At 48.1% G+C, this 22995-nt stretch overlaps 1 protein-coding gene across 2 annotated transcripts; it reads right to left on the bottom strand.

Annotated features, from left to right (window-relative positions):
- Positions 1-1678: 1678 nt before the first annotated feature.
- On the bottom strand, positions 1679-10049 carry LOC127292334 (AAA-ATPase At3g28510-like). Of its 2 annotated transcripts, none has more exons than XM_071818581.1 (3): positions 9014-10049; positions 8405-8409; positions 1679-2417 (listed from the first exon to the last, which is right to left on the bottom strand). In XM_071818581.1, exons 1-3 carry the CDS (start codon positions 10014-10016, stop codon positions 1929-1931), a joined length of 1497 nt encoding a protein of 498 aa, XP_071674682.1. In that variant the 5' UTR covers positions 10017-10049; the 3' UTR covers positions 1679-1928. The 2 variants fall into 2 exon arrangements, with proteins under 2 accessions (XP_071674682.1, XP_051177663.1); XM_051321703.2 differs by lacking the exon at positions 8405-8409 and adding an exon at positions 5180-5205 and having other exon boundaries at positions 1679-2390.
- Between the last annotated feature and the right edge of the window lie 12946 nt (positions 10050-22995).

The raw sequence follows: 22995 nt of genomic DNA, 5'->3' as shown, positions 1-22995 counted from the left end.
TATTTGTACAAAAGATCATAATTTTTGAAACTTTTAAATATCCTTTTGTTTTTTTAACACCGAGATCACTTGATCTAGGGTACCAAAACGCCGTACTCGGATTGTAAGTAAATATAGATACTTATTTCAAAGGGTGGTTCAGTTATTCTCCATTCCTAACTAATTCATGAGTAATCTACTTGCATAATGCCTTGAGTACGCTACCGACCGCTTCCTAGCAATTCGGATGTTTCGATAGTGAAACACTCGTTCCGGGTTTCCTGTTTATGTTCCAACTCGCTATCTCCTTGCTTCCACATTCCATTTTAATTGTCAGCTATGTACTACTATCTCCATCCCAAGGTTTAAGGCTTTTTTTTTGAAAAGTCAAACGAAGTAAAGTTTGATCAAACATTTAGAAGAATCTATGAAAAAATATGATATTTTGCAGATACCATATAAAAATATATTTTATTATCTATCTAATTATATTGATTTTGTACTTTTCATGTTAATAATTTTTTATAAAAACTTGGTCAAACTTAGTTTGAATTTCTGAAAAAAAATATAGGCCTTAAGCTTTAGGATGGAGGTAGTAGTATTTCTCTGCATGCAGCTCAGTCTACTCTCCGCGCTAGAGCCAATGTTGTTTTTTTTTAGAGAGGACCAATGTTGTTGTTGATGCAGTGATGATCATCTTACTGTTTGTGCCACCCTCGTTAGGAATTTCTTGTCTGGGAGATAGCCACCATCAAGACGACTCTCGATAGGACTGATATCTGTTGCTGGTTACCTGCTTTGCATCGGGATGCTTTCCTGCTACCCAACCCCGTTATCTGTGGATGAGAGAAGTGTTGGTTGCTCATTTTAATTCATTTTCTCTTGTAAATATATGTCAGACCTCTCGAGTTGTACACTAGCACACTAGTGAAAAACGGGCCATTACCACTGCTTGGTAAGTGACTTTTTTACCCGGTGCTCAAGGGGCACCACGTGGGGGGGGGGGTTGGAGGTGCGTGGGGAGCAGGAAAATCTTTTACACCCGTTCGTGCCATCTTAAGCACCAGTTCGTGCCACAAACCGGTGTTAAATGGTTCGAGGCTGATGTCAACCCTTTAGCACTGGTTCGTGACACGAACCGGTGCTAAAGGTTCCGCACGAACTGGTGCTAAAACTCTGGCCTCCCAAACCGATGATGATGCACTCTTTAGTCTAGGTTCGTAGTCTTATCGGTGCTAAAGCTCCAGCTGAACAAAAACCTCTTTTTCTACTAGTGCCAGTAAGTGGTGTTTCCTTTATGTTCAGCTGTTGTTATACTCTGGGATGTTGTTGCACTGTTTCCAATTATCGTTTATAATGGAAATTGATCTCATCAAGATCGCTTGGAAAATGTACTACTATTTCTGCTAAGCGATCAATGGAAAGTGGCTAGCCGGTTCAAAGAAATTATGTTATGCACATGAGAGGTGGATCCTTCGGTGTGTAAGAGATGAGGACGAACGAAGTATTTATAGTGACACTTTCTTTTGCATTTGAAATGTCTTCCCTTTCCAGCTCAGTCGGGCTCTGTATCCGGCATACCACGCACCACGGTTGGGTCACGAATCACGATCGTCTTGTCTACCAATGGATATCAGGGTTCAAACCATCTCTTTCAGCAACACAGAAAAATACTATTAAATAAGTTACTCCGTACAAGTTTGTTGATCGAAATAAACTAACGGAAACTTAGAATATACAAACGCCGTAAGAAAAGCTTGATGGTATCAAATGAGCAGACCTAGACAACGTACACGAACATTTTCGATTCTGAACATCAAGCCCTAGCATTAATTTCCTGCCAAATTAAACCCCATGAGGAAAATCTCGTTATTCTAACCCATCATCACTAGCTAGATAGTACTCCATGGATGACAACAACGGATCCTGAGCTACTGCCACACACTCACTCACTCACTCTTGCCCGGCAAGGCAGCAACTGCTCCCCCGTCTTCTTCCTCCGGCTGCTGAACCTTTCCTCGTCCGTTGGCCTTGTCCTCCTTGGCCTTCTCCAGCGCCGCCACCAACCCTCTGAGGCAGGAGTCAGCGTCGTCGTCGATGCTCTTGGGCGTGAGGTTCTCGGCGACGTCGGCTGGCGTCATGTCCACCTCCTGCAATAGCGCGCCCACGGTGGCGAACAGCTCGTGCTCCTGGACTCCAAGATAGGTACTGGCCAGGAACTCGAAGGCGGGGGCACCGCAGTAGGACATCTCAATGTGCTTGTCCATCCGGCCCCGCCGTATGAGCGCCGGGTCCAGCTTCTCGAGGTGGTTGGTGGTGAACACGATGATCCGCTCGCCGCCGCAAGCCGACCACAGCCCGTCGATGAAGTTGAGCAGGCCGGAGAGCGTGACCTTGCTTCTGGTGTCCTTCTTGCTATCGCTGCCGGCCTTGGCAGCCTTGTTGTTGTTGGATAATTAGGCACAATTTCCATGATTAATTCCAGAATATTAAGCATGACGACAGTAACTACTAACATGTGAAACTCAAACATACTATATGTAGTGATCAACATGAACAGTAGCAGAGCAAACAGTACAACATCCATCGCTAAACAGATCGAGATATGTCGCACGTACCGATCTGGTGGAGGTGGCGGTGGAGGTGTAGCAGATGATGTCGCAGCAGTAACGTTGTTGATGACAACGTTGCTGACGACGGGGACGACGGGTCGAAGTAGATGGCGTTGAAGACGACGGTAGGCAGCACCGCCCGACTTGGACGGAAGGCGACCCGTGATGAAGAGCTTGAGCAGTCGCGCAGAGCGCTTCCCAAAAACCTAATTCGCCCTCTCCCGTACAGGATCGCAAGGACGAGCGGTTCCGGAGACCTGCTCTCCCGTTCGCCGATGCACGTCGGCTCGCGGGATGGAGTAGGCTACGATGGCGGCGCAAGCAGAGAGAGGTGGAAACCCTAACTCGTGTATTGGATATGTTTCTGCGGTAGCCGGACAGGAGATTATATAGGCTCGGGAAACCCTAGGCAACGTGGGCCACGCCCACGTCGCACGAACGTTTCGAGTCGGTTACAGATAGCCCACGATCCGGGAGCGACCCGAACCGACTAACTGCGACGCGTCCGTCTAGGACTCTGTTCGTTTTCCTGAGCTGCAAAAAGTAAGGAAAGTCTCGGCTCGAGGCTCAATCCACTCACCACGAGCGCGGCGCGTGACGTGACGTGACGTGACGTGTCGAGTCGAGCGAGCGAGGAGGAGGAGCGCGCGTGTAGCACTCCTATTCTTACTCACTTACTAGTGGTGGAACAACCCACCTTATAAGGTGGTCTAACTTCCTCCCAACTTTCCATGTGGGACTAAACTTCCCACATCTTGCCACTCCCTAGTGAGCTGCCACCAACTTGGGCTCAAACTCACAAGGCTTCCACTATGTGGGCTTTGAGATTTATAGGAAAAGCTGAAATCTAATTTGGGCCACTAAAAGTGGGCCCAATATTTCAACAATCCCCCACCAGATCTCAAATCCCCATTTAGAGATTTACCAATACTCACTGCTTGTTTATATACCAGTGTTTCAGCGGAGACTGTTAAGTTGAACTTCCGCCTAGAACCTTAAGCTACATCCACTCACACTTGAACAATGGACTAGGCCTTGAATTGCAAGTTTTGCGTGAACAGGGTTTCACTCAAAGTCATGACCAGTACATGGCTGCCAGTAGCCTACCCCGCGGGTGAAGCATATGCGTCATACTTCATGGTCTCTTCATGAGTTTACTAGAGATCACCCAAATCTCATAGATTGCGACGTTTAACAATCGGACTCATATAGGTGTGTTATTTCAAGAATGCTCTGTAGGACAGCATCTTTGCTAAAATAGCCAACATAAACACATTAAGGCTTGTTGCCAACCTGCCTTACAAAGAACCGAGAGTTGTGCATCTTCACATAGAGAGGGTTACATAATACTCTCCTCAATTAAACCACTAGTTTGTTCTTCCCAGGTCCTAATTCACGGGATCTCCGATCACAAAGGTTGGGTTGCCACTATGGTGTAACATCAACGGGTCTCAAACCCATCTCCCTCGATGCACTTTCTATCACATTACGTGATAGTCCCTTTGTAAAGGGATCTGCCAGGTTTTTGTCTGTTTGAATATATGTAACAGTTATTACTCCGGAGTTTCGCAATTTCCTGACAGACTTCAAACGTCTCTTGACGTGTCTTGATGACTTCGCGTTATTCTTAGAATTGTTCACTTTGACAATTACAGTTTGATTGTCACAATTCAAAAGGATTGCCGGAACAGGTTTTTCAACCACAGGCAAGTCCATCAAGAGCTCACGCAACCATTCTGATTCAACAGTGGTTGTGTCCAAAGCAGTAAGTTCTGCTTCCATAGTTGACCTCGTCAATATGGTTTGCTTACAAGATCTCCATGACACTGCGCCACCTCCAAAGGTAAATACATACCCACTTGTGGCGTACAGATCAGCTACATCTGAGATCCAATTCGAATCACTATATCCTTCAAGCACAGCTGGGTGCCCTGAATAGTGAATCCCATAACTCATTGTACCACATAGGTAGCGCATGACCCTATCAAGTGCATGCCAATGATCAGTACCCGGGTTTGACATGAACCTACTCAACTAGCTAACAGCAAAAGAGATGTCGGGTCTAGTCGCTCGCTAAGTACATGAGTGAGCCAACGATCTGAGAATATCTCAATTGATCTATGGCAATCCTCCGGTTCTTGCGTAGTGTCACACTGGGATCATAAGGTGTTGAAGAAGGCTTGCTATCAATATAGCCGAACCGGCTCAAGATCTTCTCAACATAATGGGATTGCGTTAGAGTAATTCCACTCTCGTTCTTAATCAGCTTGATGTTCAGAATCACATCAGCTTCTCCCAGATCTTTCATATCAAAGCTCTTTGACAAGAAAGACTTGACCTCGTGTATTACTTTCATGTTTGTACCAAAGATCAGAATATCATCCACATACAAACATAGTATAACACCTTCGCCCCCACCATGGCGATAGTAAACGCACTTGTCAGCCTCATTGACAACAAAGCCTACAGAAGTTAAAGTTCTGTCAAACTTCTCATGCCATTGCTTAGGTGCTTGTTTCAGGCCATATAAAGATTTCAGCAACTTGCACACCTTTCTTTCTTCACCTTTTACTACAAACCCATCAGGCTGATCCATATAGATTTCCTCTTCCAACTCTCCATTAAGGAAAGCTGTCTTTACGTCCATTTGATGAACGATAAGACCATAGGAGGCAGCCATGGATAGTAGTACTCGAATGGTGGTAAGTCTAGCGACAGGTGAATAGGTGTCGAAGTAATCTTCGCCTTCTCTCTGTGTGTAGCCTTTCGCTACAAGCCGTGCCTTGTACTTTTCAATAGTACCATCAGGTCTTAGCTTCTTCTTGAACACCCATTTGCAGCCTACTGGCTTGCATCCATGGGGTCGTTCTGACAACTCCCAAGTTCCATTAGAAAGAATCGAGTCCATCTCATTATGGACAGCTTCTTTCCAGTCATCTCAGATCACGGAGATGCATATGCCTCTGCAATGGACGTGGGAGTATCATCCACAAGGTACACAATGAAATCATCACCAAAGGATTTTTTTAATCCTTCGTCTCTTGCTCCGTTTAGGAGCTTCATTGTCATCCTTCTCAGTAACATTCTCATGTGATTGTTCAAAATACTCATTAGATGTACTGGACTCAGGAATTATCTCAGTAGAAATTCTAGCAATGCTATGCATATCTTTCATAGGAAACATATTCTCAAAAAATGTTGCATCACGAGATTCCATAATAGTATCAACATGCATATCAGGCACCTCGGATTGAACTACTAAAAATCTATATCCTACACTCCGAGGAGCATAACCTAGAAAGATACAATCCATTGTCTTTGGTCCAAGTTTGCGCTTCTTAGTAATTGGAATATTGACTTTCGCCAAACATCCCCATGTGCGCAAATACGAAAGTGATGGTTTTCTCCCAGCCCACTCCTCGTAAGGGGTTTTATCTTTATTCTTGTTAGGAACTCTATTCAGGACATGACATGAAGTCAGCAAAGCCTCCCCCACCATGCCTTTGATAAACCAGCAGTGGCTAACATGGAATTCACCAAGTCAGTCAGCGTGCGGTTTTTCCTCTCGGCAACCCCGTTTGATTGGGGTGAATAGGGAGGCGTCCTCTCATGAATAATGCCATGTTCCTCACAGAATTCATCAAAGATTTTAGGAAAATATTTGCCACCACGATCCGACCTAAGACGCTTGATCTTTCTCTCTAGTTGATTTTCAACTTCAGCCTTATAAATTTTAAAGTAGTCTAAAGCTTCATCTTTAGTTCGCAACAAATAAACATAGCAAAATCTAGTCGCATCATCAATCAATGTCATGAAATATCTCTTTCCACCTTTTGTCAACACACCATTCATCTCGCATAGATCAGAATGTATGAGTTCTAGAGGTGCCAAGTTTCTCTCCTCGGCCGCCTTGTGAGGCTTCCGAGGTTGCTTTGATTGCACACAACTATGGCACTTAGAACCTTTGGCAATGGTGAAATTCGGAATTAAACTTAAACTGGATAGCCGAGACATTAAACCAAAATTAATGTGACATAAACGAGAATGCCAAACACTGGTATCATCACTAACATTGCCACAAATATGGTTCACGGACTTATTACTGAAATCAGAAAGCGAAAAGCGGAACAAGCCTCCGCACTCATAGCCTTTACCAATAAATTGTCCAAACTTGGAAACAACTACTTTATTCGACTCTAAAACAACCTTAAACCCATCTCTGCATAGAAGGGAGCCGCTAACGAGATTCTTGTTCATAGTAGGGACATGCTGCACGTTCCTCAGCTGCACGATCTTCCCCGAAGTGAACTTCAGATCTACCGTGCCAACACCACGAACGAAGCATGTGACCCATTCCCCATCAAGACGGAAGAATCCCGGGCGACCTGGTAAGAAGTGAACATGGATATGTCACACACACATGAACATTAGCACCCGTATCAATCCACCAACATGGAGATTGAAATACCGAAAGAACAAGAAAGAGATTACCGTACCCATCAGCATTGCTAGCGGTCACCGTGTTGACTTGCCTCCTTTTTCTTGCGGTCTGCCCTCTCCGGACAGTCCTTAGAAAAGTGGCCAGCCTCTCCACAGGTAAAGCAGCTCAGATCTGCTTTGTTTATCATCTTCTTCTTCTTGAAGGTTGTAGTCTTCATAGGCTTATTGAAGGAGGGCTTGTTATTCCCTTTGTTCTTGCTGTAGGGTTTCTTCTGCACCATGTTGGCGCTAGACTGACCCTCTCCTTTCTCAGTATTATCCTTAGCCCGAGCTTTCTCCTCAACATCAAGAGACGCTATCAGACTTTCAACTGATATCTCCTGTCTCTTGTGTTTGAGAGTTGTGGCAAAGTTCCTCCATGAAGGGGGCAACTTAGCGATGATGCATCCAGCCACAAACTTGTCAGGTAAGGCACACTTAAGGAGTTCAAGCTCTTTCGCAATGCACTGTATCTCATGAGCTTGTTCGACTACAGAACGGTTGTTAACCATCCTGATGTCATGGAAGCTCTCCATGATGTACGATTCATCACTGCATCGGTTGCACCGAACTTAGCATTCGATGCCTCCCGAGCTCTTTACCATCTGTTATGTGCATGTACACATCAAATGTGACGATCGGCAAGAATACTCGTAACGCATCCGATGAAGAGAGTATTGTTTTCCTTGAACTTGTTCTGATCTTGGTCAGATATAGTTCCTTCGTGTAAACCATCGGTAACTTCGAACACTTTCGGATGAGTAAGCGAGCATGGCCTTATACTGCCACCTCTTAAAGTGCACACCGGTAAACTTATCCGGCCTCAGTGCATCGGAAAAACCAGCCATTGTTAACTCAGGAAATTGCCTACAATTAGGTTTTTGGATTGTTGGATAATTAGGCACAATTTCCATGATTAATTCCAGAATATTAAGCATGACGACAGTAACTACTAACATGTGAAACTCAAACATACTATATGTAGTGATCAACATGAACAGTAGCAGAGCAAACAGTACAACATCCATCGCTAAACAGATCGAGATATGTCGCACGTACCGATCTGGTGGAGGTGGCGGTGGAGGTGTAGCAGATGATGTCGCAGCAGTAACGTTGTTGATGACAACGTTGCTGACGACAGGGACGACGGGTCGAAGTAGATGGCGTTGAAGACGACGGTAGGCAGCACCGCCCGACTTGGACGGAAGGCGACCCGTGATGAAGAGCTTGAGCAGTCGCGCAGAGCGCTTCCCAAAAACCTAATTCGCCCTCTCCCGTACAGGATCGCAAGGACGAGCGGTTCCGGAGACCTGCTCTCCCGTTCGCCGATGCACGTCGGCTCGCGGGATGGAGTAGGCTACGATGGCGGCGCAAGCAGAGAGAGGTGGAAACCCTAACTCGTGTATTGGATATGTTTCTGCGGTAGCCGGACAGGAGATTATATAGGCTCGGGAAACCCTAGGCAACGTGGGCCACGCCCACGTCGCACGAACGTTTCGAGTCGGTTACAGATAGCCCACGATCCGGGAGCGACCCGAACCGACTAACTGCGACGCGTCCGTCTAGGACTCTGTTCGTTTTCCTGAGCTGCAAAAAGTAAGGAAAGTCTCGGCTCGAGGCTCAATCCACTCACCACGAGCGCGGCGCGCGTCGTGACGTGACGTGACGAGTCGAGTCGAGACGAGCGAGCGAGGAGGAGGAGCGCGCGTGTAGCACTCCTATTCTTACTCACTTACTAGTGGTGGAACAACCCACCTTATAAGGTGGTCTAACTTCCTCCCAACTTTCCATGTGGGACTAAACTTCCCACATCTTGCCACTCCCTAGTGAGCTGCCACCAACTTGGGCTCAAACTCACAAGGCTGCCACTATGTGGGCTTTGAGATTTATAGGAAAAGCTGAAATCTAATTTGGGCCACTAAAAGTGGGCCCAATATTTCAACAGTTGTCTTCCTCAGAATCCTTCTTCTTGCCTCGGGCGCCAGTGAGGTCGAGGGAGCAGTCGATGTCCTCGATAACGATAATGGACTTGCTTTTGGTAGTGATGAAGAGCTTGCGGAGCTCCGTGTTGGAGTGGACGGAGGTGAGCTCGATGTCGTAGACGTCGTAGTCGAGGTGGTTGGCCATGGCAGCGACCATGGCCGACTTGCCCGTCCCCGGCGGGCCGTGCAGGAGGTACCCACGCTTCCACGCCTTGCCGACGCGCGCGTAGTAGTCCTTGCCGTTCTTGAACGTGTCGAGGTCGTCCAGGATCTCCTTCTTCTTGGCCGGGTCCATGGCGAGCGTGGCGAAGGTCTTGGGGTGCTCGAACGTCACGTGCGTCCACTCGTGGCTAGAGATGTTGGTGGAGAGCTTCCGGCGGCGGTTCTTGACCATGACGGCGCGGCCCTCGCGGCGGACGCGTGGGAGGTAGGTGTTGAGGACGACGTCGCGGTGGCGGTCGAGGAAGAAGAGCCGGTAGTAGTGGCGGCTCTCCTGATTGCCGCCGCCCCAGCGCCAGTCCTGCTGCTGTGGGGGGGCCTTGGAGTAGGCCCACCAGAAGACCGTGCCACCGCCCTCCTCGGGCAGCAGCACGTCGGCCACCTCCTCGCCGTCGACCATGCTGAGCATGAGGCGGTCCGCACCCTTGGCGCCCTCGGCGCGGAGGTGGCGCGCGTCGCGGGAGGTGGTCTCGGCGAGGTAGGCCTTGACCTCCTCGTATGCCTCGGCGCGGCGCATCCGGCCGCCGCCGTCGTACTCGGCGATGGTGACGGAGAGGTAGGGGTCGACGATGGCGGCGAAGCGGCGCGCGTGCCTGTCGATGCAGCGCTTGAGGAAGTGTTGCGGCAGCTGCAGGCGCTGCAGGTTCTGCCACACCACCGTCCACAGCACTGCGATCAGGCTCAGCACCACGCCGGAGTTGAGCCCGCCCAGCAGTGCCCCCGCCGACCCGTCCATCGCTCGCATCTGTCTCGATCGAGCTACCTTGGTTTACACAGCACAGTTCAGATGCAATGGGATGAAACCCCTAGCCACCAATTGAATCCTTCGTTCTTCTCTGTGCTTGGAATGAGATGATGGAATGTCTGGTATGGTAGTGATGGAATGGCCTCTCTACTTATAGTGGTGTGTTTCTTGGGGGCGAATTTGGGTGACTTCTTTTGGGCTCCTGCTTCTGCAGAAGCAGGCTTGTGAATTGCGGTCTGTGGAAACCGTGGTGGACAGAAATTCCCAGAAACTGCCAACGAGACTTCTTTTGGGCTTCTTCAAGTTTGGAGGCCGCCACGGATAGACGCACGTCGGCCAGACGCCGAGATGGTCGTCCGAAGCTGGCCGGAGTGCGAGGTCTCACAGATTAGAAGCGCGGCGGAGTCCTAGGTCGATTGGCGGCGGTGAGGAGCCAGATGGTCGCCGGAATTGGCGCATGCCACCACCGGAACACCTGAGTTTGGCGGCTCACGACGGGTGATGTATTACAGAGCAGTAGACGGCGAGGAGGAGGGTCCATTCGAACCTTGCTGACACCCTGGAGCTCGTGGAGGGGTCGGTGAAGGCGCTGAAGGCCCGGCGGCGCCGGTACGAACGGAAAACACGACGACCGGAGGCGGTGAAGAAGTGGGCGGTGAGATCAATTTCCGCCGTCCTAGGCCGATTCCTTCAGCCAGGATGGTGGTACCGACGAGGCGGACGCGGGGGAGTGGTCATTATCTGGGCTTGTGATGCAGAACGGCGGAATCGGGATCTGGGATCTGGCAGTGGAGTTCGAAGTCTCAGGACACGTTATTTTCTTTTTCTTTTTTATCTTCCCAAACGTTTTCTGCGGTGGTAGTCTGTTGTAAATAGAAGAAAACAAAGTGGCAAAGTTGGGTACCGATTCGGTTTCTAAGGGAGAAGCTCGGGAAGCTGTTAGAAACTGCTCGAGGCCAGCTTCTCCAAATACACGCGAAGACAGTTTCACGGTGGAAATAAGCCACACACCAGCCCGAGACTTCTTTTGGGCTTGTGCTGCCCACGACCTCGAAGCCGTGTGGGAAGCGCAAAAGAAGTCACCTTTAGGTGATCGGACAGGCGGCCGACACGCAAGATCGGCAACTTTGGAACGGACAAAATGGACGCAGGCACTTGATCAGCGGCGAGCCGACGAGCGCAATGCCGTCATGCATGGCCTCATGGGCGATTTTTGTTTCTGCGACGTCGCCGTCAGCCACCGTGAGGCCGTCGTGGCACGGGCAGGAGGCGGTGCATGATCGATCCACACCCACTGGCTGCTGACAAGTTAGAGTGAACGAGACGACGATTATATGGGGAAAAGATTCCGGTCATACAGCGACGGTTTTGGACTGTCTCTCCTCTCAGTCTCGTCTAGCTGTTTTGGAATGAACGTGGCTCGAGATGGCGGTGACGAGGATCGTCGTCCTCTAGAGGCATGCACAATGCAATGGAGATATTTTGCAGGGACCACCATTTACTATTGTAGTTGTAGGTGTACAAAACATTATGGCTGAAGCTTTGGCTTTTCGACAAGCGGTGCTGATCACTAGAGATAGGGGTTTTTCAAAAGCGATCTTCGTCACTAAACTCCACTGTGCATGATCGGTCTCAGGTGGGAGTGTTGGTAAAGGACATCAAACTGATGGCTGCAGACTTCTCTGTTGCATCCTTTCGGCATGTTAAACGCTCTCTGAATAAAACGGCACACATTTTAGCTAGATCATGTAATCTAGCGTCTTTAGATTTTATTTCCAATTATGCTCCGGCTTGCATCCGGAAGACCCTTTGTATTGATATGAGTTAATCAATAAAGTGCCGTATTCTGTAAAAAAACATTAATTATATTTTTTTCTTCATAGATCGCCAACTATGCGTGTAATACATTACACAGAGATTTAAATCTAGATTAAAATGCTTAATAGCAAATCTGATGGTCAAGCCCCACAAGGCAATGATGATTTGCATCCACGTGTCATCAACTTGCCATTTTCTTCAAAGATGTCAATTACTAGAATTTCTAGGATTTTTTTGAGAAGTTCAAAAATATCATCAACTTTACCAACTTAGAGCGAAGGAGACGATCACTATATGGGGAAAAGATTCGATACAACAACGTTTTCGGATTGTCTCGTTGTTTTTGGATCAAGTGTGGCAAGCTTGGATATGTGATAATGGAAGCCGCGAGCCCGAGAGTGATAGCGGCGACATGGACCGTAGGGGGGGGGGGGGGGGGGGTAAATGCACACTACAATGTTCCTAGATGGATCATGTGATATGTGTGGCTAGAGAATCTATGATGGGCCTGCCTTTTTTTTACTTTGATTTTGCTACGTCTGAGTTGGCTGAGATTTTTTTTATGTCTAAGTCATCTAAAGAAAGTGCAACCGCAGTGAGAAAAATGCAACTCCTTCAGTCAACTAAGATACCACAATTGCATTTTTCTAAGATGACTGAGGTATAAGAAAATCTAAATCTCAGTTCACTAAGGCATAGACCAACGATGATCGGGGAAATGAACTCGAGAATCCTAACATAGCATTAGACTACCGTGGAAACACAAAAGCAATATATAGTTTATTTTACACTTTTTTCTGTTTACACTGGGTTTGTACATCGTTGTCCTGCTCCAATCGTGTATTGTTATTTTCTGGATTTTACTCATTTTTCGGTGGAACAAATGTAACTCTCAAGCTTCCTCAGATAAGAGTAGATGAGGTGTTTGGTTATGCTTCATTTTAACTTTTAGGTTTTGGCTTATAAACCACAAACGTACCTAAATTATTGCTATTGATTTTAGCGTATACTATCGTGTAACAACATTCAATTAAAAGCTAAAAGTTAAAGTCAAAAGCACATATTAAATTAGGTGTTTTTGTAGTTTACAAGCCAAAGTCCAAAAGGCCAGAAAAGGCTCAACCAAACAACCAAAGCAGATGACAAAGCATCGCCCATAACTTGGACACTTTGCTTGGCAGAAGCTTACAATAAGGTTGCACGCACTTCGCTAAAAAAACTCAAGCATGCATAGTCATGCGGATGACACGGGCTGGCTGATATAGTGAACACTTTGTATGTTCCTTGCAAACATTAAGGGCTCGTTTAAATCAAAGGAATAGCATAGAAATTTTGTAGTATTTTTATTCTTTCGAACTTTTTCTATATCCACTGTTTGATTCGTAGGACTGGAATTTGTTAGAATACATACCCTCCCGCCGCTGCCGCCGGCATCTTCCGCGGTGGCGGTGGCCCCTGGCGCCGAAGGTGCTGGGGTGGAGGAGCGGCGGCGGCTCTTCGGTGCGGCTGGGGCGGCATCGGCGGATTTCGGCGTTGGCAGAGGTTGGGGCGGCGTCCCCAGCCTGGCGGCGGCGGCGCTACTCGCTGATGGCGGTGGCTTTGCTGCGTGTCTAGGTCCCCCACCTAGGCCCGTCGTCCTATGGCGGCGCAGAGGGGCGTAGGGCGGTAGATCGATCGGCGGAGGGTTGCGGAGAAGGCGCTACGGCGGCGGCGGTCCTCGGTGGTTGTTGTCGGCGGTGGCCTCAGTGCAGCCGGTGGCGGTGCGACCAGGGCTGATCGCGACTGTGTAGTCTGCTGGTTCCCGCACCCCAGGGTCGTTCGTCTTGCCGGATCTTTGGTGTGACAGGCGGCGAGGATGGACGTTTGCGTGGGGGCTCGGCCTGTGTAATGGCGGTGGTCCTAGGGTTCCTCACGCGCCAAGACGAAGACCTTCTGGAGGTTGATCTTCTTCATCGAGCCGGAGTGATGAGTTCCGGAAGGCTCCGCCGGCGAATGGAACAGTGCATCTTATGTCTGGAGTTCGCTGGATCGGGTGGTATTCGGTCGCGTGCACCCATGCTTTTATTCCGACCGTTTGGTTCTGGAGGGAGCGGCGTGAAGCGCTTTTTCTGTGTTGACATCAAGTGACTATGGATCCATGATGAAAGTCGGAAGAAGAGAATTTCATGAAGGCCGGATGGGAGGAGTAGCTAAGGGAGGTTCAAGTCTCCGCGCTGTTGAGGGGCTTGCTTGGTGTCTGGGCTTCACAGCAGCGATATGAAAGTGGGAGCGACAACACATGTGAAGCGCAGAGTCCTACCTTTCAGGGTGAAAATCCAAGGTCTAGCCTTAACTGGTTGTGCCTGACAGTGACCTTGGTGGAGGCATTGTTTTGAGAGTGGGGACTATCTTCAGGGTGAAAACCTAAGATCTTTGATCGGGCGACGACGGTGTTGGAGCAATGTTCCCTTCTTGGAGGCGTCATTTTTTGGAGAGTCTGCAATTCAGGTGTTGTCATGGTGGTGGATGTATTGCTGTTGTTAGGCCCGAGAGTCGAGACATTGTAGCGGGACTTTTGTTTCTTAGTTTTCTTTTTCTTTTTTTGGCTGTGTGCATCCGTAGTGCCATTAGGGTGGTGCGTTTTTGCAGAGGCTGGGTGTAATTGGTATCTCTTGGTATTAATATATTCCCTTTATCGAAAAAAATGCATATGACTTTTTCTATAAGATTGCACTGCAATTTTTTTTTTGTGACAAACCTCATCTTATAATTTTTTCGTTCCCGTGAGTCATATGCTACTTGAAAAAGTATCATATCAGATTTAACTAAACATGCCATTCTATCCTATAGTTTTTCTATTCATATATTCTAAGAATCCTACGAACCAAACAGGCCAGGTTGCATGCACTTTGCTAGGAAAAAACTCGTGCTTGCATAAATGACATGACACTCACTTTGCATGTTGCTTGCAAACATTAGTTAAGGTTACATGTGTTTTGCTAGGAAAACAGATCTTGTGCGTGCATGGTGTCATGGGTCATGCGGATGACACGAGCTGGCTGATATCGTGGACTACTTTGCATGTTGCTTCTAAACATTAAGGTTTTATGAACTTTGCTAGAAAAAAAGCTCACTACATGCATGATGATGCAGATCACACTGCTAGCTCATATGTTGAACACTTCGCATTTGGCATTCACTTTGCTAGGAACAAAACTCGTGCTTGCATGGTCATGTGGATGACACTGACATGTTGATATGATGAACAAATTAATAAACGTACGATTAATTAAGTTGTGCTCTAGCGAGGCAACCCAAAGTATTAAAAATGTCCACCTGTCAAGCTTCACCAAACTGCCCGCACTTGGCTCGGCTTATACTTCACAAAAGGGAGAGCTTCTTGTACTCAGTAGTTGAGTGTAATGAAATCGTAGTCAGTTAAATTCTTCTTCCCCGTGCTAAAATTGCAAAGAAATGAGTACAATGGTGGTGGTGATCGAGCCAGGCATATCCACTTACTAATAGGAACCGCCATTTGAGATAGTGGTTCCCCGTAACCCTACCCCCGCTCCCGTGAGGTGCCGCCGCGCCACACCAGGGCACCGCCGTCTCCCTCCTCCCCCTCCCTTCGTCGCAACCGGTAGCGTTGCCATGGAAAAGCACAAGCAGCTCAGCAGCGGCGCCGCCTTTCCCTCATGCTTCATGGGTTCAGATTGTTGTGGCAAGCCTGATTTCGGACTCCTCGGTGTGATGGCGGGGCAACGACAGCTGGAGTGTGACAGCGGGACTGCAGACGCATCGGCAGGTGGTGGTCGCTGATAGACTGCGTTGTATTGATATGCGGTAATTGATGATTACATTGAGCCTCTTGGGCTGTTTATATAGTACTAGAGACTTGGAGGGCAAGAAGCCTAGTAGAGATAGAATTGGAGTACAATCTTAAACTGCCTAATATAGCCTAGACGTGATATACTCTAACACCCCCCCGCAGTCGGATCGGTAGTGACGCGAATACAGCAAGAGCGTCGCGGACGGTCCGACTGGAGCATAAGCCGAAGGCGCCGACTGGAGAGGGGGCCGGTGGATGATAGCCCTTGATGCCGATGTCGATGTAGCCAGTAGCCAGGGCATTGTAGTCGCGGTCGATGGAGACGTGTGTGATTTAATCGCCGTTGATGAAGTTGTTGATGTTGATGTTGTTGTGGTCGGTGTCGTCTTGAGCCCGGGGGAAGTCGCCATAGTGATAAAATAAAAGGCGGTTGCAGCGGTAGTCAACTCGAGGTAGACGTAGCTGGATTTGTGGTAGTTGAGGTAGGCGACACGCCGCGCCGAACTTGCCGGGCTCGGGAGCGCGTCGGGGACGAAGGCACGCGCCGGTGTTGCCGGTACCGGGCGTGCGAAGACAGGGACCACCATGAACCATGCACGCCAGAGTTGGATGGAGTAGCAGAGAAGGCCTCCGTGTACGGTCGGTTGCGCACTGTATGCGCCGAAGTAGACGAAGTGGTTGCAAGAAGAAAATTGAGCACATGCGGTGCAAACAAAAAATTAGACTGCAACTCTGGCGGTATGGTCATTCTGGACGAAGATGACGAGGTGGTTGTCGATGGCGATTGAACTGTAGAGGTAGTAGATGTCGGGGATCGAACCCGTTTTATTCATCTACATGCAGGAGCGTGGCGACGCAGAACCCGTTGGCGTTGACGAAGACCTTGATTGGTGATGACGGCGATGATGCAGTACATGTGGCGGAGTTGTTGGCGTAGATGGTTGTTAGTGATGATGACGGCGAGGCGACGTAGATCGGCTTGGCACCGTGACGACTTGCCGTGCAGACGTGCAGCCCGATCGATGCAGCTTGGCGTGGACAAGAGGTGATCCTTCTTGCCCCATTGCCCGCGCACGCTGCGTGATGCGACATGGGCCATGCATCGCTGGTGCCCATTGGAGTAGGCGCTGCGTGTGCAGCTGGCTGTTGTTGATCGAGCGTGTGCACGGCCGGGCGAACGGGTTGAAGCAGTTCGTAGTGTAGCCTGAGTAGATCGATCTACTGGAGCACCGGCGAGAAGACTTGATTGGATTATTTGGTGGCTAAAGAAAAAAAAACAGATCTAAAAAGAGAACGGAATTTGCTAAACTAAGAACCAGTCTATAATAATTGGAAGAAAAACTAGCTACGAGATCTGATGCCCCCGGCGGAGATCATGGAGATCGATCTCCCCGGGGGCAGCGGAAGCGGTGGGTGGCTAAACCCTAGGTCGCAGAAAGAACCGCTCTGATACCATGATAGACTGCGTTGTATTGATATGGGGTAATTGATGATTACATTGAGCCTCTTGGGCTGTTTATATAGTACTAGAGACTTGGAGGGCAAGAAGCCTAGTAGAGATAGAATTGGAGTACAATCTTAAACTGCCTAATATAGCCTAGACGTGATATACTCTAACAGTCGCGTTAGGTGGCGGGCATGATAGCCGCTCAACCTCTGTTACTTTATGGTCGTCTTCGGCTCACTGGTGGTGGCCCTAGTCTTGATCTGCATCACGAAGATGCCTAGGGCAGTGCCCCTGGGCTTGGCGGTGGTGGTCATCTCCTCTGTCGGAGAGTGGGGGGGGGTCATATTCACATGTGATAACCAAGCTGACTTCGGTCATGACGGGAAATGGCGGTGTTTTGCACCGCTACCTTGATGAAGGCATCGTCGAGCAACTATTGTTAACCTAGTTCGGGGGAAACCCTAATATATGGTTCTGTGGCCCTTTTGGGGGCATCGTTCGTGGAGCAGCGCTGGAGGGAAGAGGCAAGAGGTGAAGTAGTGTGTTTTCTTGCCCGGCGTCTTTGTTGTAAGTTATTCAGTAGTCTTTGTTGAATAAATGGAATAAAAGTCGTATGTATCAAGTTGATACAGAGACTGTGTGCTTCCCCATTTCAAAAAAAGAAAGAATAGGAAGTGATGATGTGTTTCTTCTAGGTGAAGGTGACCGAGCCGACACAAAAATTGGTCATTTTGTCTAGAGTGTCACTGCTTGGCCGTGCGGAGAGGACCAACCGTACGTAACCCTACTTTTTCCCGCGACGTCGCAGTCATTCGGCGTAGCACGGGCGGGAGCACTGGTAGAAAAATGGCCTTCCGTCCAGCCCCATTAGTCGCCAAAATATAGGAACCGCGACTAATGGGGTCTTTAGTCGCGGTTCGGGTGGCCAACCGCGACTAAAGCCCGGCCTGGCCCGAAGGCCTTTAGTCGCGGTTGGCCAGGCCAACCGGGACTAAAGGCCCATCCCTATAAAAGGGCCTCAGCTCACAGCACTTAGCCATTTGGTGCCACTTCTCTTCACAAGCTTCACAAGGGGGTGTAGGTTTGCTTTTGGTTCCTCTTATGCACACAAGGTGTTTGATGAAATGCCACAAGAGCATGAAACAAACATGATATGAAGTGTTGGAGCCACACTTGAGCTTCCTCATTTATTTTTTCCTCCTCGATCGCGGTTAGCAACTTGAACCTTTCATGCATGTGTGTCATTGATAAAATATGCATGTGTGTAGTTCATTGTTTAATTTCTATTGTTTATAGCTAGTTAGTTTAACAAATGCATGATGGTTAATTATATATTTTATATTATAATAATGCAGATGAATCGGCAATGGATGTACGGTAACCGACTCTCCGGCGAGTTCACTACGGGTTTGAAAGATTTCCTCGTAGTGGCTAATGCGAACAAGCAGAAGGGTTTTGTTATATGTCCATGTGTTGACTGTAAGAATCAGAAGGGTTACTCTTCCTCAAGAGAAGTTCACCTGCACCTGCTTCGGCACGGTTTCATGCCAAGCTATAATTGTTGGACCAAGCATGGAGAAAGAGGGTTTATAATGGAAGAAGATGAAGAAGGGGATGATTTCATCGATGAAAGCTATCTTGCTCATTTCGGTGATACTTTCATGGAGGATGCTGAAGGTGAAGGGAAAGGTGAAGAAGAGGCACGTGATGAGCCCGTTGATGATCTTGGTCGGACCATTGCTGATGCACGGAGACGCTGCGAAACTGAAAAGGAGAGGGAGAATTTGGATCGCATGTTAGAGGATCATAGAAAGGCGTTGTACCCCGGATGCGATAATGGTATGAAAAAGCTGGGCTGCACACTGGATTTGCTGAAATGGAAGGCACAAGCAGGTGTAGCTGACTCGGCATTTGAAAACTTGCTGAAAATGTTGAAGAATATGTTTCCAAAGAATAACGAGTTGCCCGCCAGTACGTACGAAGCAAAGAAGGTTGTCTGCCCTCTAGGTTTAGAGGTTCTGAAGATACATGCATGCATCAACGACTGCATCCTCTACCGCGGTGAATACGAGAATTTGAATGAATGCCCGGTATGCACTGCATTGCGTTATAAGATCAGAGGCGATGACCCTGGTGACGATGTTGAGAGCGAGAAACCAAGGAAGAGGGTTCCCGCCAAGGTGATGTGGTATGCTCCTATAATACCACGGTTGAAACGTCTGTTCAGGAACAAAGAGCATGCCAAGTTGTTGCGATGGCACAAAGAGGACCGTAAGTCGGACGGGGAGTTGAGACACCCCGCAGATGGAACGCAATGGAGAAAGATCGACAGAGAGTTCAAAGATTTTGCAGCTGACGCAAGGAACATAAGATTTGGTCTAAGTACAGATGGCATGAATCCTTTTGGCGAGCAGAAGTTCATTAGGATTCCAGTGCTCATCCAAGGTCCGAAGCAACCCGGCAATGACATCGTTGTGTACCTAAGGCCATTAGTTGATGAACTTTTACAGCTGTGGGGCAGACCTGGTGTCCGTGTGTGGGATGAGCACAAAGAAGAGAAATTTGACCTACGAGCGTTGCTTTTCACGGAGGCCCCACCGGCTGGTGCACATGCACCGACGATCGAAATTACTGCACCGGAGCCTCTGGCGGTCGAAATTACTGCACCGGAGCCTCCTCGCTACCCCGTGGACGATATAAAGGAGATGAAAGAATGTCATCTGTATTATCCTATCGGGAACATGTCCATGAAGGTAGCCATCGGCAGTGCTTTACCATGTTTACCTGGAGCACTCCACCACAACAACCCCATTCAAGATGGCTATGCTCGTGTCACGGTGGAGGACATAGTCCAAGGGTTTGAGGACCTGGAGATTGACATTGCTACACCTGAAGGAGAGAGAAGACTTGGAGATGTCAAGCACCATTTCATTCTATGGCAAAAGAAGTTCATCAAGTTTCCAGGCGAGGCGCCAAGGACAACAAGTCCACCCCCCTACGGTGGTGGTGGTGGCGGTGGTGGTGGTGGTGGTGCTTCACCTACACCTCCTTCACGTCAGCCGACGCCGCCCCCCAATTCACCTCCGGCGGGTAAGCAGCCGCCGCCCCCTAGTCCGCCCCGGGCGGGTAAGCAGACGCCGCCCCCCAATCCACCTCCGGCGAAAAAGCAGAAGCGGTCCTGGATTATTAACCCGGACCCTTATGTACCTAAGATAACAAAGGTACCGGAGCCATCACTGAAGCCTCTCCCCACGAGGCCTTGGGAACGTACTGCCGAGGAAGTCGATGCGGCCGCGACTGCTGATTATGAGAAATGGAAGGCGGACTGCAAGAAGAAAAGAGAGCCCGAGCCCAAGCCAGTATTTTCCGATGAGCAAAAGAAGTGGGCTAAGTCATTTTTGAACGCACCGTCCCAAGCCGCGAAGAATCTGCCTGACGACTATGCACGTGAACTTCGTAAGCAGGCACTCATATTGAAGGAGAAGAGAGAGCAGGAGGAGGCCGAGAAAATGGAATTAGAAAGTAAAAAAAGCGGGAAACAAGTTACCCAGCTCGGGGAACAAAGTAAACAATCGATTGCCCCGCTTATAGTGAAAGCCGCCGGTCCGGATGCCCCCGATATCATAGAAGCTGCGGCAGCACAGGGATTGACTGTAACGAGTGCCAGAGAACAAGCGGCCAACTTAGGTATTACTCTTCGTGAACTGTTAGGCCTTGATGAGGCGCCAGTGAAGGAGGTAGTAATTACATATGTGAAGAATGGGCCTCTCGTCGAGCCTGCGCAGGAAGAGGATCTACCTCCACAAATGAAAGGTCTGCTGAAATGGTACAAGGGTTACATAAAAAATAAAAACGCCAAAGAATATATTTATGCGGAAGTTAGATATGAGCATCACTTCAAATATTACTATGTACAAATTCATCTGAGTGAATTGTTCCAGCTTTTCAATCTGCGCGAGCTCGACAAATCTATCATCAGTTGCTACGTTCTGTAAGTGATTTATTTCTACCCCATCTCGTTCATATTGCATGCACTATATATATGTCCTAACTATATTGTTGTGTCCGCTATTATACATGCATAATGAAGATTAAGGAATGCAGAGTAAGGAACATCCATGATGTTGGGTTCATTGACCCACACATCGTTAATGGATATGTGTTAGAGCATCACCCCGCCGACGTGGAGGAAGACCTGTGGCAGTTTCTTACAAAGCAGGAACTCAAAAGTGATATTCTATTTCCTTACCATTTTGAGTGAGTGTTTCTGTCTTGAGCACATTCTCTTTTGTTTACTCCATGCATGGTATGTGGCCGGCTAATCGATGAGTTATGCATGACGTACTGTGCATGTATCGTGTTCGCAGGTTCCACTGGATTCTGCTAGTAATTAAAGTTGACGCCTCAGAATGTCTCGTCCACGACTCTCTGACTCTGGATTCAAATCTTTGGGGCGGCATGAGAAGAATGCTGCAGAAGTAATTATTTTCATTCATTTGCGCTCTATATCGATCGGCCTATTTCGTTCATTTCCTAAGCTTCAAGTAACTAATAACTCTCTTGTTCATTTAATTTTCTTTGCCTCGTAGGGTTTGGAGACGGTTCTCAGATCAAAAGGTCGGTGATTTCAAAAAAGAGCTAGAATTCAAAAAGTCAGTGGCTAAAAATGGTGGCGATATTCAGCCACCGGGGACCAATCTATGTGGATACTATGTCTGTGAGATGATCCGGAGATACACCTCTGAGCGGGTTCCGAGTGATACCAATGCTCAGAGAAATAACCTCCGGAAGATGCTTAGTCCAGAAGCTCGCTTCCGACCACTTCAAGAGGAACTAGCTGGATGGTTCAGGAGGGAAGTCCTCCATCCTAAAGGAGAACACTATTACGATGACGTAGAACTTCGTATGCATTAAATTATGTATGGAAACTTGTTCAAAATTGTATATGGTCATCCGATGATATTGAATATATATTGTATATTCCTCTTGAATTCTTTTTGGTTCTAATTTCAAATTTGTTTGAAATTGTACATTCATATGCATGTATGTAGTACTGTAGAATATGTGAAACTCCTTCAAAATTAAAATAAAGCACACAAAAATAAAACAATACAAATTAAACAGAAAACAGGTTTAGGGGGGGGGGGGGGGGCAGGTTTAGGGGGGGCTAAAACCCTAAACCTGCGGCGGCCTTTAGTCGCGGTTTGCCAGAAGAACCGCGACTAAAGGTCCTTCGCCCCGACGGCCGCCTGGCGCCCACGTGGACGGGCCTTTAGTCGCGGTTCTTAAGCAACCGCGACTAATGGCTGTTGCGAACCGCGACCAAAGGCCCGATCGACTGGCTTCTAAGTAAGAGTCGACGGCCGTGGGGAAAATATTGACAGCAACGTTTTTTGGACGGTCGGTCGTCTCGTCTCCGCTGTTTTGGAGCGTGGCTAGCTTGGGTCGCCGCTAAGGAATGATGTAATGCGCGCAGATGCTAGTGGATTAGTCCCTTCCTTCCTGATGAATCATGATATACAAGCTAGCTTTTGACGACGACATTGTTTTCGTCCACTGTGTTCTGCTTTACCCTGCTTTTATACCTCTCGCTGGCTCGCTCGTGTATTCTTATTTTCTGGATTTGACACACGGTGAAACGAATGTAGCTCCTCTCCTGGTTCCTCATATAAAATCCAATGAACCACGTGCTCTATTTTCATTGTTTTTACGAACACGGGATTTTCCAATTAAAAAATGAGATGAGATGATGTACTTCCTCCGGTTCAAAATAATGGGCCAGAATTCCAGTTTTTACCCCGTAAGATCAATTTTGTGACACATTTTACCTAATTTAATAGAAATTTCTCAAAATTATCATATTTAATATACTTTCTTCCATCTTTTACCTCTTTTTGTAGTTTACC

The sequence above is a fragment of the Lolium perenne genome, chromosome 4 (genome assembly GCF_019359855.2).
Source record: "Lolium perenne isolate Kyuss_39 chromosome 4, Kyuss_2.0, whole genome shotgun sequence".
NCBI lineage: Eukaryota > Viridiplantae > Streptophyta > Magnoliopsida > Poales > Poaceae > Lolium > Lolium perenne.
Note: the sequence above shows the minus strand (reverse complement) of the source record. Positions and strands in the feature narration are given on the sequence as shown.